Source organism: Acinonyx jubatus, chromosome C1, assembly GCF_027475565.1.
Source record: "Acinonyx jubatus isolate Ajub_Pintada_27869175 chromosome C1, VMU_Ajub_asm_v1.0, whole genome shotgun sequence".
Taxonomy (NCBI): Eukaryota; Metazoa; Chordata; class Mammalia; order Carnivora; family Felidae; genus Acinonyx; species Acinonyx jubatus.
Window position 1 is genome coordinate 186,411,006 of NC_069381.1, and position 16,470 is coordinate 186,427,475.

Consider the following 16,470-nt stretch of genomic DNA (forward strand, 5'->3'; position numbering starts at 1 on the left):
TGTATTCAGATTGACCTTCCCTATTCTGTGAGTGTGGGAACCAGTGGGAAGGGGTAGGGGGAGGGGAGATACTGTAGCAGGGAGGGTGGGAAGGTTCCCTTGGGGCCCAGTAATATGAGAGACCACTGAAAATAATGTTGAAGTGAATAGCTCTATTTCCCGGAGGTTCTGGGCTAAAAACATGTTAGGGGGATGAAGGCCCTTAAATTTTTTCTAAAATGAGGAAAACCAGACATGACAGTTTTCCCAAGGCCAGGACAAGAGTGCACTTCCTGAAGAGGTCAGAGGTTTCCTCCTTACCATTCCACTGATTGCACAGTAGGGAATAGAAGAGGGTCAAAACAGGTTTAATACAAGATGTGGAGTGAAATACATTCCTTACTTTGCTCTCCCAACCCCAGTCATATTTAATTAACATTCCTGTTACCAGGAAATATCCAAATATCCCAGTGGCTTCAAAAACTTAAAAATTCAGCCTGACTCAAGGTCCTTGGTACCTTTGTGTAATGCCAGAAATAAGGCAGACAGCTGGTCTTCTATAAGACTGAAAGAATGTGGCTCCATGAGGCTGTTAGATTTTCTGAATAATAGGATTTGAGAAAAGCACAGTAGACTTCCCTCCTAATAATACCTTTAGGTCCTAAAACCTGTAAGTTTACATGGTCGTAATGGGTTAGCCAGAATCTGGTTGTTGGTAAACTTTCATGATGGTGATCGATATTTTCTGTACTCGCCACTCTTCTTTTTCCCCCAGATTACCAAGTGAATGAACCTGTTTTCATGAAAACACCTTTTCCTAAAGCTGAGATTAGCATTGCCTAAGCTCACCATGTATCTTTGCTGATGGGACACAGATTCCTGGTCTCGTCAGGATGGATTCCTTTACTGACGATGTCAAAACTCTACACATATTATTTCTTCCTCTCGACTGGGTCAGCAGAAAAGTAATGAGAACCACACACTCCTGATTGAAGAAAGACTTTGCAAGTCACAGAGAATTGTCACTGAATCTTTTTTTTTAGGTATAATTAACATACAATGTTATATTAGTTTCAGGTGTACAATATACTGATTCAACAATTTTATGTATTAGTGCTACCAAGATAAGTGTAGTCACCATTGTCACCATATATCATCATTATTGTACTATTGACTATATTCTTTATGCTGTGCTTTTCATCTCTGTGACTTATTTATTTTATAACTGGAAGTTTGTACGTCTTAATCTCCTTTATCTATTCATTCATCTCCATTCACTTCCCTTTGGGCAATTACCAGTTTGTTCCTCCTGTTTAAGAGTCTTTTTGTCTGTTTCTTTGCTTCTTTACGAAGTTGGTGCTAAAGGTCAGATGTGCCTATAAAAAGATACATTTCTCTCTAAAATCCTTGCTCCTAAACACTGCACTATCAATTACATATTCAAGCTGCTGTTGACCAGGGTTATGTCTGCTTCTACCATGATGTACGGATCCAGACCAAATGGAGCTTATCCCTGGTTTGCTACTTACTGTGTGATTGTGGGTAAATGACTTAAATTCTCTAAGTTTCTGCTTCCTTATCTATAAAATGGAGATATTAATAGTACCCACCTACTAGGGTTGTTGTGGATATTAGATGAGATAATGTATGAGTAATGCTTAGCTACTAGCAGGAAGTCTCCAGGAAATGTTAGCTCCAGCTTTTTTAATTTTTTTTATTTTTTTAAATGTTTATTTATTTTTGAAAGAGAGAGAAAGAGAAAGAGAGAGAGAGAGAGGGAGAGAGAGAGAAAGCTGGTGAGGGGCAGAGAGAGGGAAACAAGGAATCCAAAGCAGGCTCCAGGCTCTGAGCTGTCAGCACAGAGCCCGATGCAGGGCTTCAACTCATGGACCATGAGATCATGACCTGAACTGAAGTCGGATGCTCAACTGACTGAGCCACCCAGGCACCCCTGATAGCTCCAGCTTTTACCACTTGGAGTGGTAGACCTGCCTTTCTAAGTGCTCAAAAGGTTTTTAGATAGTTGTTTTTGGCTATTTTTTTACCATATTTTTCATGTAATCCTTGGTAAAACCTCCTAGATGGTTCTTGCAAAAAGATCTTTTTGTAATAGCTGTTTACTCAGTGGGATTAGTCAACAAATATGGCAGTTATTTTTTTGTTTTTCCTTTTTTTAGGCATAATGTTTTTCAAGATTTGGTCCTGCTGGCTTGTGCTAACATGCATGACTTTCTTAATGTCATTGTTGTCTATTTTTTAAAAGTTTTTCATACCAACAGCTGAGGTGATAGTACACAGATCAGAGAGAAAATCTCAGGCTTCATTATTTTCCCACAATCACCATGTGAGCATTTGAACCTCTGTAAGTCAGAGTTTGGGGGAGAATTAGAAACTAAAATGAAAGGCAAATTTCTTGCTGGAATTTATATCAAAGAAGATAATATCCTGGTAGGCTTGCTCTATATGAGTTAGAGAGAGCCACAGGGCTTCTCATCGTTGTTTGGGTTGACAACTATAATTCTTTATATTCTTCAGTAATACTTTGTAGTTTATACTGGTATATGTTAATATTAAAGCATTGTGCATCAAGGAAGAATACTATGCTAATTTCTTTTTTGAAACATTATTTTTTTTAATGTTTTTTTTTTTATTTTTGAGAGAGAGACAATGAGAGAGAGAGAGAGGGAAGGGGAGACAAAGGATCTGAAGCACTGGCCCTATGCTGAGAGCATAGAGCCTGATGTGGGGCTTGGGCTCATGAACCCTGAGATTATGACCTAATCGTGACCAAATCGTGACCTGAGCTGGAGTCGGAGGCTTAACCACTGAACCACCCAGGCGCCCCTATGCTAATTTCTAAAATAAGAGTTCTGGTGGCGCTCACGCTATGAAGTAAAATCAATCCACATAAATATACCGAACATACATTCAATGATCCATTTTGGTTGATCCAACAAACATCTATTCAGCCTATTATAAATGTGGTGAAATGGAGATTCATGAAATCTGATTTCTATCCTGATGGTGGGAAGAGTTACACATTATGTGAGATATAAACAGCTTATCGAGTGAGGTATTTTCATCTCCATTTTACACATGAGGAATTCAGACTGTGAATTTCTAGGATCATGTAGCTACAAAGTGGCCCAACTGAGGTATTTGACCCCTAAACTCACAGGACTTCAAATCTTAGCCATTGGAATTCAAGATGTGTGATTTTCTCCCTATTCCTACCATTTCTCCAATACCAGCTGGATGTCCTACAGTTCAGTTCAGTTCTGACACTGTTTAGTTAGTGTCAGATCCTACAAATTAAGGACTCAGTCCCAGGAGACTTCCTTCACTTCAGATGCCAATTCTAAGTCTCAAGTTGTCCATTTGTACTTCTGTCTGGCTTGCCTATAAACTGGGTTTCTACGACTCCTTACTTAGGGTCAATAATTTGCTAGAACAGCTCACAGAACTCAGGAAAACACTTACTTACCAGTTTATTATGTAATAAAGGATATGACAGAGGATGCAAATGAATAGCCAGATGAAGAGATATATAAGGTGAGGCCTGGATTCTAAGTTCTGGAGATTCTGTCTCTGTGGATTTAGGGTGCATCACCCTCCTTGCTTGTGATATGTTTACCAGCTCAGAAACTCCTTGAACCCTGAATTTCAGGGATATTTACAAAGGCTTCATCATATATGCATAACCAATCATTAACTCAATCTCTAACTGTTCTTCCCTTCCCAGAGGATAGGGGCTAAGCTTCTAATCATAGCTTGATCTTTCTGGTGAACTGCCCCCATCCTAAAACTATCCAGGAACCTACCAAAAGTTGCCTCCTTAGAATATAAGATGCTCCTACCACCCAGGAAATTCCACAGGATTTAAGAGCTGTGTGTCAGAAACTAGGGTCAAAGACCCAAATATTAAAACAGAAGATGCTCCTAGCAACTTCATTGATTAGGAAATCACAAGAGTTTTAGGAGCTATTGCCAGGAGCCAAGGACAAAGACCAAAATATATATTACATCACAATCTTACATGCTCTGAGATTCTTTTCTTCCCCCCAGGCTCTTACCCCTAGCCTTATTTCCTATTAGGTTTCAAATAGCCTATAGAATTTGGACACTTGTATTATATTTTTTTCTACAAGCCATGTAGTTGGGACTTCAGTATACTTGTTGATTGAGTAAGGTCATTTGTTTCATCATGTTGCATATGTCCTTGCATTTCAAGAGCATGTGCGGATTTAAGGAATCTGGAGTTTCTCCAGAAAAGTACATGTGCTGTTTTATGAAACACAGTTGGATTTATATATCCCCAGTGCCGTCTTGGCCCACTAGCTCCTTTCCTCTCTATACTCCAGTCACACAGGCTCTAATAACACATCTTCTTAAATATGCCTTGCAATGGAAACGTAACACGCATTCCCTATTCTTTGGTCCTGAAGGAATTTACAACACTGGGGAGGGTTGAAAGCAGGGAGTCAGTGCCGTGGTTAAGGAATAGCGGTTCAAGTTTGAAAGATCTAGGTTCAAATCCTGGCTGCACTGCTTCCTGACACTTCCTAACCCTCTCTCAGGGTCAGTCTTCTCATCTGTGTAATGGGGATAATAATAGCCTCTTCCTTATAGTTTGTGTGAGTATTGAATGAGATCAGGCATGTAAGCTGCTTGGTACATTAGCGCTTGCTACTATTATTGGAAATGCGCTAGAGTCTCAGTACTGTACCCATGTACTGCAATTGGGTCCCTTATTTGACCTCTATCATTTCTACTTCTTAGTATATGTGAGTGCTTTTGAATTTCAGGAGGAAATGTGAAAGGATTCTAATAAAATGATTTACTTTTTTTGTGTGATACATGTTGAAAACAAGAAGTCAAAGTTTGTGTTTCTTTTTATTCTAAAGAATGAAAACCAAATAAAGTTGGTCAAGTAATAAAATCAAGTACATTTAATTACTTAATTAAGTCATCTATCCTCTCTGGGCTTTAGTCTCCTTTGCAAGATAAAGGCATTAGACCAGATAACTGCACTATTTCTTTCTACTTAATATGATTCTATTAAACACTACCGTAGATACAATATTAACTAGATGCTATACCGTCATCCTTGGTATACTTGAAAATAGTTATTAACTCACATCTTAGCCTTTGTTATCAGTCATTGGAAAGTTTGGGTGGTCTTCGTTTCTACTATACATATTTTTAACCCTGGTAATGAGTTTCAGAGCCTCAAATTCTAGATCTGTGTAGTCTGGTGGCTCCAGAATAGGGGTTATCTTTTAGAGAAGGGTACCTTGCCTTCTATGACTGCTCCTGGAAAGACATCAGGCCCTAGGTAAGATCTAGAGGGTCAGAGCCAGGAATACTGGGTCAAATTCTAGAAGTGAATTTTCTCCAGGACTGGGGACACGACTTCATCATTTACTTTTAATTCAGAAGTGTAAGTGAACCGCTGCCAAATTGTTCCAAAGTGCAGAGAAATATGTCAGTACAAAAGGGTCACCAAGATCTGTTTGTGAGAAAATTGAAATGAGGACAAAGAGGGTCTGTCCGGAGACAAAATACTTTTGATCTGTCATTTACCAGATGAGGAGGAAGAGACATGAAGACTTTTTCCACTTGTAGCTAGATCATCAAAGATGTTCACAGTAGCATTTCAAAATAGCAAAAAGTTGGTAAGAACATTAAGGGATTTTTTTTAATGTTCATTTATTTTTGAGAGACTGAGAGAGACAGAGCCTGAGCAGGGGAAGGGCAGAGAAAGAAGGAGACACAGAATCTGAAGCAGGCTCCAGGCCCTGAGCTGTCAGCACAGAGCCCGATGCAGGGCTTGAACCCACGAACGGTGAGATCATGACCTGAGCAGAAGTTGGACACCTAACCGACGGAGCCACCCAGGCATCCCGAACGTTAAGGGATTTTTAAATAATTTATGATATAATTATAGGACGGGATATTATATATCAATTAAAAATGATGTTTATAAAGAATACTTACATGTCATGGGAAAATGATTACGGTATAACAGATAATAGTATATATCTGTTGAAAATATAAATAAAACGTAATATTAAATACATAAAACTCTTAATAGAAAAACCTATGGAAGGCAGTGGACCAGAATATTAACAGTGTTTATATCAGGGTGGTAAGATTATGGATGAGTTTTGTTTTAATAATTATTTTTAATAATTAAAAAGGTAAAATGAATCTTTTAATAAATTTTATATATGAAATATGTCCTTTCACAGTCAGAATAAAAAGCAGGACAGGTTATCTTAAAAAAATACATAACACCCCAAATTAGGGTAGTCATATAAAGCTTAGATTATCAGGAAAGGAGGAGAAAAATTATGAGAAAGGTCTTGAGAAAGCCAGTAAGTGCAAGATCTTGACCTGGATGGCCAGATGAGGAGAGCAGTGTTGGCTCCACCAGTGGGCTGGCCGTATATGCAGAAGGCCTGGCCAGCAGCAGAGGGTTGTGGAAGCATGGTGACTGGTCTTGGGAGCCTTCTAGAGAGCCTGTGTTCATGCCTCTTACTTAACCTTGAATGGTTCCTTGAGGAACCTAGGGAGATACAAAGGGGCTTTTGGTTACACTAGTGTCATATGTGAAACTTTTTGACTTTCCCGCTGCTCAGGGAACCCTTTCCAGATATTCACTGGGCTGGCACCTGCGTGTGGGGTGTGTTCCTCAAAGTTCCTGGAAGGGAGTTGGGGGAGGCTTGGTATAAACTAAGGCTTGTGTGCTGAATGCTCCACAGAGCTACCTATGTCTAACACAAAAGTTCAATTCCTAATATTTATAACTCCTCTCAACACCGATAGGGATGTTTCCCAAACCCTGTAATTCTTGTTGTTGTCTTTTGGACACAATCTCTACTCATGCTATAAAAAAATCTCTCTGCTGCGGTTGGTTCTCTTCCTCTTTTGAGAATACTTTGTTTGTCTTCCCTTCAATTCTTGGTGGGTTTCAAGCACCTATTCCACAAGCTCTGATACCTGTGTACAGAAAATAATTCTCATCAGCCCATCATAGAGTAACTGACATTCTTTTTCAATGACAAGAAAAGCTTGTCTTTAAAAGAAGAGGAAAAGTCTAAAGTCATCAAAACAATGTAATATCCTGTGTGAAATGTTGCAGTCATGATGTCTTGTGGTTTAAGTCCCTTGATCATGTGCCCTGAGTTGGTGGTGGCTGTGGATGACGGAGACACTCAGACTCTGGCAGGTGCATCTTCAGCTGCCCTCACACTTTGGGCTCCTCGGGGAGGAGGGGCTGGAGCCCTGGCCCACCGTTAGCACAATGATCCTCAGGCTGCTTCTGGCTCTCAACTTCTTCCCCTCAATTCAAGTAACAGGTAAAGAATTTTGATTTCTTTCCTCCTCTCAGTTTTTCTTTTGAAGTTTTCGATTGGCTTGGCTCATCTTAAATTTCAGACAACTTATGAAATGTAGTTTTTCAACTATTTGAAATGTAGTTTTGCTCTAATATGGCAACCTGTTATTTAGGAACTCATTGATTCTCAGTCTACAGTATAATATTTTAAGAAACATTGTTTGGAATTAAGTAAGATTTATTTAGCTAGTAGTTGACAATGTTTCAGGGAGCTCTAAAAATTATGCTTTGAAAAAAATTAAGACGATTGCTATAAGAGGGTTGGTTCTGAAAGCTCTGGATTTAGACCGCTAGGGTTCATATCACAGATCCATTTCTTACTAGCTGAGCTTAGGCTAGTATGTAAACTGTATGAGTCTCAGTTTTCATGTCTATAAAATGGGGATACTAACAACCTCATCTCAAGGGCACTGTGGGGATAAAATGAAAAAAATCTGTGTGAAATTCTTAGCACAGTCAGTGCTTGGCTTGCAAGATGAATGTTAGTCGTAGTTCCTATGTCTACTCAGATTGAATTCAGTGTGTCAGAATGAATTCTGGCGTCATTGCAGAAGGTGGCACAATCCAAAATCCAAATGCTAATGGAGAATTAGTTTCTTTTACAATTGGCTGAAATCTGTTACCTTAGATTAAAATCCTTTAAATTCCCAATGATGATGATGAAGATCGTACACTTAGTGCTATTATAATGGAACTCCTTTTCAGATGAAGAGATCAGGTGGTAGGGATGTTAATTTGTCCGAGGATATACAGATATGAGTTACTGCAGTCAGGGTCTGAACCACCTTAACCTGACTCTTCAGCTCTTGACGATTATACTATTCTGCCTGACGTGATGTGGTTTATGATTTCATAGCTCCAGATATATCCAGGGTTAAATTATCTTTGAAAATCACAATTCCAAACAGAAAGAGCTTGTTGCTTTGGTGGGCTGGGGACGGGTATTCGAATGGTTCTCAGAATTTGAAAAATGTCCCGCTTGGCTCAGGATTTGTACTGATTAGTGAGCACATCTAAATAGGATAATTATTTTTCCTTTAAGGTATGTTGACTAGCCAGTATCTTCAATGTTCTTTCTCATTTATTTTGGTGGTGTGGAGACTGCATTATTTGATGTTGTTCTTAACATCATGTGCATGAACTCCAAAGGGTATAATTTCCCAACCTGCACAAGTGAAATAGTTACATATACACCCATCTATTCCATTGCCTTTTGTGCCAGTGAGCACATTTACAAACTGTGTGTATTTATAAAACGTGCCGATACAACGAAAGACATAAGCTGGTGATGAGCTAGGTTATGCCCCAGTATCTGGTGCCAAGCATTTAAAACTACCAAATATATTTTAAAAGAATTTAAAAAATTTCTTTTAGAAAAAGGTCTTTAAACTATTTTTAAGGGATCTTTAAAATTTATTTTTAAAGATATTTAAAATTTCTCAATTTGTTACACAGTCAAGGATAGACAGAAAGGAAAGACAAGCCTCATTCTCACCGAAACTATTCAAGTATTTGTACACAAAATACTCTCCTGATGTGCTTTGTGGACAACCATCTGTCATCAACTCACTGAATCTCTTTTGAAGGTATTTTTTGTAAGATGCAAAGCTTTATATTTTTCCTTTAGAACATTTATTGAAAGAGGAGTAGCTAAAACTGTCATTAAGGATATACACATGTGGGACCTCTGTTTTCTACTTGGAGATATATCTGCATTTCAAATGCCAACTCACCCCCATAATAACTTTTAAGATTTGATACTGAGTGGCCGTCTAATGAAGTAGGGGTAGAAATGCTTTTAAATGCTTCTTCCGGTAAGAAAACTTATGAGAAAAAATACAACATAAAAAGATGCATGATCCATTCTAATCAATGATGCAAAACCTGCCATATGCTTTTTGCCTCTCTGTATTTGCCTTCCATAAAGAAATTATAGATAAAATAATTCTCTTGTCACACTGTAACTGTCCTCCCTAGGATTGAGAGAGATTACTGGTACGTCTGTGTTGAAGCGTGTGTGTGTGTGTGTGTGTGTGTGTGTGTGTGTGTGAAGAACTGTTCTTTTCCACTATTTAAAAAATTTGAACTCACTGGCTCACAGCATAGCTTAAAATGTTTATTCTATGAAGGTTAAACCTAACCTGATTCTTCATGATTTTAATGACACTGTAGAAAGATCTTTACAGCTAACTTAAAAAAAATATAATTTAGGAAGCATGAGGAAACCTTAACTTAGACAAATCCTTTAAGAAATTTACATGTTTCCTACCAGATTTGGGCAACTGTGCAGTTGAGATCTACAAATTGAGAGGATTTTGTTGGACTTTCAAATAGAGTCCAACTTAGAATTGCAGTCCTTGAATGGGAACCAAGTTGTGATTGATGGTAGAAGGAAGGTGCATATCGTAGATGGCATTGATCATAGATTTTTCAGTCAGTATTGGTTATTTTTCACCAAGGCTAATCATCCAGCATGAAGATAAAAATCAGGAAAACACCACTTATTTTTGTATGTGAGGATTTCTTTTCATTTTTCCCCAAACCTCCACAAATAAACTGTCCAAATGTCCAGTTTGAACACAGTGGATTTCTCCAATGCTTTTGCATTTCCCTTGGCACTTCTTTTTATGAGAGAGGCATAGAAGGCAGGAGGAAGATGATTTTTTTTTTAAATCATCAGTGAAGCAAGGTAATTAAGGACTTCATTTTTAGTTCAGCAAATGACCCCTCTGAGGTCGTTGTCCACAACAAGAAGTAATTGACCTCTCACAGGAAAGTGTTGCTGTGAGGCTGGGCTTAGGAAAGATAAGATAGAGAGATGAGCATTGAAAATGCTATATAATCGGCAGATTGCTGTATCTCATGACATCCACTATACTGTAGCCCGTTTTTCTGACTGTTAAAGAATCTACTGGGTGTTTTGTCATCTCAAGTAAATTTGATGGACATTTCAAATGTACAGACATTGCTTAAGAATTTATTTGACTCTACTCCCACACATACGATAGGATTATTACTTTTTATTTTTTTTAAAGACAACCATCCAGACAGGACTTTTATAGCAGGGACCATAAAACCAATATCAATATATCAATACCAAGGAATAGAATGAGTCATTTTCACAGACTGATTAGAAAGAGAAATCAATCTGTGACTGTAACTCTGAAGCTCTCACATTAAAACCCTTTTTATGGATGGGAGGTGGGGATCTCGCTGCCTCTTCTTTAGACTTAGACTGTCTTCCCTTTTAATTTTATTTTCCTGAGTGGAGAAGTGCCAGACGATTACCATTCAGCTTTTACAACATGTGGTTATTTTCCTCCAAGTAGTTCCTGTATGCAGTGTGCTGACGTTTACAAAATGAAAATTTTTATGCCACCAGTATCCTAGAAGACAATTCCATTGTGGTTTATCATCTCTAAAACAATAGCTCTTTATTAACTAGTACGGGCATTGATAAGGATACACGATTGCAAACTTTCTCATCTACAAATTGGAGGGCGGGCAATCTTTCGAAGCCGTTATTTTACAGCAGGTCACTTAAAAGGATAAAACCTTTCATTTTTCCCTTTCATCTTGGTTAAAGTTTTGCTTGCCTTTTTCTTCAAGAAATTTGTTACTTATGTAACTTCCTAGAGGCTGGTACTTTTCTCCTTAGTAGATGGTTTAGCTGAACTCTTGGAAAAAATGACATCTGGGTGGTTTTGTGACTAACTGAAGGGGTCTCTGGTTTTTGAAGACGTGTTAAGGAATCTATGTCTCTTTTATGGTCATTTCTTGACTCTTTTGGTCTTAACATGGTGTTGTCATAAAAAAAAAAAAAAAAGGTACCCAGAGTTTTCAGTCTGAGAATCGTTGCCTAAGAATTGGTCCGTGAAGCCGGAGAGAAGGCAATCCAGGCCCCAGGGAGAAGTGATTGCAAAGTAGGGGTCAAACTTCTTGCTTGCCACTCTCATTTTGATGATTCTGAACATTAGAAAAGAGGAACACTGGATGGAGTCAAGGGCTCCTTGGTTACTTGTTAGAGGATGTGAAAAAGAGAGTTTAGACTTCTTTGGCCTAGTGTTTCAATACTCATGTCATAGGCATCTTGATTTAGTCTGTGTGTCACCATACATGTTACGTGGGTTTATATTTTCATTGCTGGATGGAAACCTGCACTTTGGTGGAGAATTTCTTAACTATGAGCTGCAACTTTATCTGTGCATCGCCATTACCGTCATCTTGTTCATTTGTCATCATCTTCATTATCTGTGGGACTTCAGCTGTCAAGGTAACTGGGTTAATGGTTCCTGATGGTGTCACAAATGTCACCCACTCATAATTCACTCTGACCTCTGATCTAATCAGGACCCCTTTTCTGCAGTATCTAAGTCAACTTTGTGGCTCATGATTCACCATGTAATGTATTGATTATAGCAGGAACTCCTATTCACCCACTCATTCACACAAGAATCTGAATTATTGACATGTCTTGCATTTTAACAGTGACATAGATTCCCTTGTTAGGAACTGAGGTGGGTGGGTCTTTTCTTTTCTTTTCTTTCTTTTTTGTTGTTTTTACTTGCTGAGATGGTAGAGGTTGTAGTCTTCATTGTTTAATTAAGAACACTTGTCAGATGCTGAAGTGGCAGAATATCACTGTCGCTAGATCTGCAGCTTTCATGTGATGTGATGACTTTCTTTGATATTGAACACTACTAAAAAAGAGAGCACATAATTTAAGACCAGCTTTAGGAACATCAGGTCCAGGAGGGTTCCGCTTCTGATCCACAGACTCTGTCCCATAGAAACTGGGAAAGAATGGGCACGTATAAGAAGACTGTTTCCTTTCACGTTGGAGCTCCTGGGAGGACTAAAACCAGGCTGTTACTAGGTTTCTGTTCTGTAAAGTGCCTGCTTCTTCTTGTGCTTTAGCAAGACAGGTCTTCATTCATGTACTCATTCTATAGGTATTTATTAATATCTTCTATGTGCTATTCTAGGTTCTGTGACTGATATAAAAATCCAGTTTGAGTTTCAAGGAAGTACAAATGAGAATTGTGAAATCTTTCTAGAATTTTTTTCTTTCAATTTAGTATCATTGAGAATAATTTTCTGTTCACAGTAATTTATTTTATGCCGAACAGTTACAAACAGAATTCTCCATGCAAGTGGTGGATCCAACCACGGATACTTAGAGATGGGCAAGAACTTAGACATCTCTCCAGCTATAGAAAAGCAAGTTGTGTTGATGGTTCCTAGACGATGCTCATAGAAAGGTGACTTTGCAACGTGTCCTGGCATTTTTGGATGATCTTAGACCGGATCCATCTCACTTATCCAGTCTATTTTCTTTCATTCCCTAATATAGGATCCTAAAACCCAATATTGCAGCTTTCTTCATAGTCGCACCTACCTGAACTCTGTGTTTATGCCCTTTCTGATGCTGCATCCCTCCTGGAACTCTCTCTCTCTCTTTCCATCCATCCAAATCCTACTCATCTTTCACTTTAGAATACAGTGCAAGATTCACCTCCTTTGAGGAAGTTCTCCTTGGGCATCCAGCCTGTGTTATGGACTTGTAAGAAGAGTCCCAATGGGAACGTAACTCAATCTAACATGTAGTAAACCTCTGTTATTTTTTTAATCTCTGTTGGAGTCTGAAGGAATACAAAAAGAGGAAAAGCATTATAAAGACTTACTTAGCACACAAGAGCTGCTTGTGTAATTAACCAAGTTCTCTCTGACTTTATGATCCAGTTGAGAAGACTATACATGACAGGATATGGCAGCTGGAAACAGATAACTAACTCGGGGCAACTTCCTCATGCTATTTGGTGCCTTAGTGATTTTGCATATATTATTCTTGTAATCTGAAGTGTCCCTTACACCTCTCACCTGAAGAAGCCTTCTCTGAGACCCTAAAAGGCAAAGTGAGGGACTTCTTTCCTTCTCAGGTTTCCCAAAACAGTTATTATGCATTTATACATCTTTTTATCTGTTTTTTTCCCCTAGACTGTGAGCTCTTTGCAGGAAGAATCATGTCTTATTCATCCTGATAACAACACACTGAAGTTATAACTTATTTCAGCACAGTGCTGGAAGCATTATAGGTGTTCAACAAATACCTGAAGAAGGAAATGAATGAGTTACTACTAAAATGAAGAAGCATAACATAAATATGCTAGTAAGATTAATGCAGAATGTAAGCATTTATGGAGAGGTGGGAATTGAAGTGGATATTAAAAAATAGGATTTGAATGGATGATGTTATTAATAAAATTGCTAGCTAATACTTATTTAGCACTTATAATGTGCCAGACACTGCTCTACCCGGTTTTCCCTATATTAAATCACTTATTCTTCCCTGAAATTCTTTGAAACAGTTACTATGATTATCTTATCTATAAGATGGGGAGACTGAAGCATGGAGCAAATAGAGTGACTTGCTTGTGCTCACACAGCTAATAAGTGAGTAAATCCAGACACTCTTGCTCCAGGCTTCATATTCTTACCAATTCCATGTTACTTCAGGAGGGAGAAGCAATACAAATAAAGAAATTAAACAAGGCATACTGTTCCGTGTTCTTGGAACAAAGGGCCAGTCTGAATGTGTGGAGGCTTGGAAAGTTAGGGTAGAATCAGGTCAAACCAAGGATTGAATACTGATAACCCAAGTTCAGACTTCATTTTCAAGGCCTTGTGAAGCAGCTGGAAAGTTTTTGGAAGCAGGATGGTCTAGAATGCCTAGAGATTAATGGTAAGGAGATCATGTTGTAACGCTCTGCACTTTGCCAGGAGAAGGGGTATATTAGAATTTGGGTAGCAAAGGTAGGAACAGAAAGAAACAACTATTCTGAGAAATGATTGAAAAGTAGAAATTCCAGGATTTAGTGCCTGAAAGAGAGGGAGGGATTAAGAGTGATGCCAAGGTTTTTGGCTTAACAGGGGAATGGTGGTATCACCACCTGAGATGAAGGTGTTGCTGTGCAGCTGAGTTTGGGAGCCAAATAGTGTTTAGTTTTAGACACACTGAGTTTGAAGTAAGGGCCTGAGATGGCAGAAAAGTGTCCAGTACAAACCTGAAGCTATGGGAGTTGGGTAAGAAGAAAACATCTAGGAATCCTCATCTTTGGAGTAAAGCTGATGTCATGAGAATGGATGGCCACTAGAAAGGAGAGAGTATAACTATAGAAAAGCAGAGTTGAATCTTACCTGGAAAACAGCTCTGGTTAGGAGTTGGCTAACAAAGATGAGGAGCCAGTGAAGGAGACATAGAATGTGTTTGGAGAAATAAGAAAAGAATAAGGCTCGATAGAACACCACTAAAGCCAAAGGAGGAAAGAATTTCAAAAAGAGATAGTGCTTAATAGCATTAATTGTATAAGGGGAGAAGTGAATAGTGACTTGGGGAGGTATTGGTTTTGGCTCAAAGGAGACCAGTTGGAATTTTGGAGCTTAGACAGAATGGTGAGGAAGCAAGGTAACACTTTAAAAGGTCAAGAAAAAGTGGAGGGGAACAAAATAGAGATAGTGGAAAGAGAGGAAATTGCTAGATTAGAGACAATTGGGAGCTTATATCACCTATAATGTCTACCATTTTTTCATATATGGTAGGTATGTAATAAATGTTTGCAAACTGAATGACTTCATTACGTTTGACATGTGGAAGAAGCCAAATGCTGTTCTTGAGGGAGGGAGTGAATAAGTGAATGTGCAGTGTTGAAGGGGTGGAGGGGAAAGAAGACCATTGGGAAATACAAGAGGAAGAGGGAGAAAAATAAAGGAGAATGGAAGCAGTTTTCTCCAGGTGGGGAGGGAGATTTGGGGCACAAAGGATGGGAGTATTAGAGAAAGGAGGATAAATGTCTAAGAGGAATGAGGAAGAAAAGAAGAGATTTATAGGGGCAGAGATATGTATGTTAGTATGGAGCTAGGGTAGATGAATGATTCCATGCTGGCATACCTGACATTAAACTTTTATTAAATGTGTGTGTGTGTGTGTGTGTGTGTGTGTGTGTGTGTGTGTGTATATATATATATATATATATATATATATATATAATTCTTTCAGAACAGACCTTGGTGTTAAACCTGTATCAACAAGAGCTACTGGATAATACATACCTTGACTTTGAAGGCTTAGCCCATTTGTATTTTAAATTTGCTTGAGCCTTCAAAAATGAACAATATGGCTAGACTTGGCCTCAGCTCATGCCTGAGATAAGAGGGTCACAAGGTTCAGAACAACCTTGCCCAACATCATGGGCAGGGCTCCAATTTCCAGTCAGGGAAGTTAATCTCAGAATCTCCATGTGTTTTTCAGAACAAGGATGTAGCTGCTTGCCCTTGGCTTTGTGGAGGACATGTCTGTTATTCTACAACCCCCCTCCCCCCTTATTTTCCCCAAACTTAAAAGCTAAAGTCACTGATTTCTCAAGGAAAGGGGATGTGATTAGGAGTTTTAGTCTGTTGAATTGTGACAAAACTTTTCTAGGCCCTCATTTCCTTGTCTGATATGTGAGGAGGTTGGATTTGAAGACATCTCAGGTCTATTTCTGGTTTAAAAATGCTTCTTACATGGAATAAGAAATGCTGGCTTTTATCTGCCCTCATGAGGCAACTCAGCCACCCGCCCCTTTGTGGATGCTCTTATGATCTGAGAGAGAAAATACAAAGAATTGCAGAGCAGACATCTCTGAAATTGCTTGGAGAGACTGCAAGCCAGGACATTAAGTACTAAGATGCTCAGAAATTATGGCAGGACTTGGTCTTTGCTCCCTCTCTTCCACCTTCCTGTGTAATGTTAAGGTTCAACATAGTAATTACTTTCAAACTTCCAGGTCATGACATTTGCCTAGAAGATTGTGTATGTGCCAAGGTGGCCTCAAGGAGGCTCTTTGGAGATGTAAGATTGAATTATCATCATACTGTTTATGTAGAAAGCTGTGAAGTACTGGTTACCTACCACTTGGACTACAGGTAACTACTGTAGTAGTAGTAGGTAATTACTACTAGGGTAATAAAACTGGATATTTGGGAGTGGTCTGGCAGCGTTTGTATAAGTTAAGGTGCTCCTCCTGGTTGGCCTCTTAGATTTTCCTTCTAGC

The 16,470-nt window shown here is 38.7% G+C and overlaps 1 protein-coding gene across 3 annotated transcripts in view; it reads left to right on the plus strand.

Moving 5' to 3' along the window:
- Positions 1 to 7,101: 7,101 nt before the first annotated feature.
- The window catches only part of CD28 (CD28 molecule), a 35,783-nt gene continuing 26,414 nt past the window's right edge, over positions 7,102 to 16,470 (plus strand). The window contains exon 1 of one of the 3 annotated variants that reach the window (XM_015074151.3): positions 7,102 to 7,340. In XM_015074151.3, coding sequence (XP_014929637.1) covers positions 7,184 to 7,340 — 157 coding nt within the window. In that variant the 5' untranslated portion in view covers positions 7,102 to 7,183. The other 2 variants (XM_053215655.1, XM_053215654.1) reach the window with 2 other exon arrangements.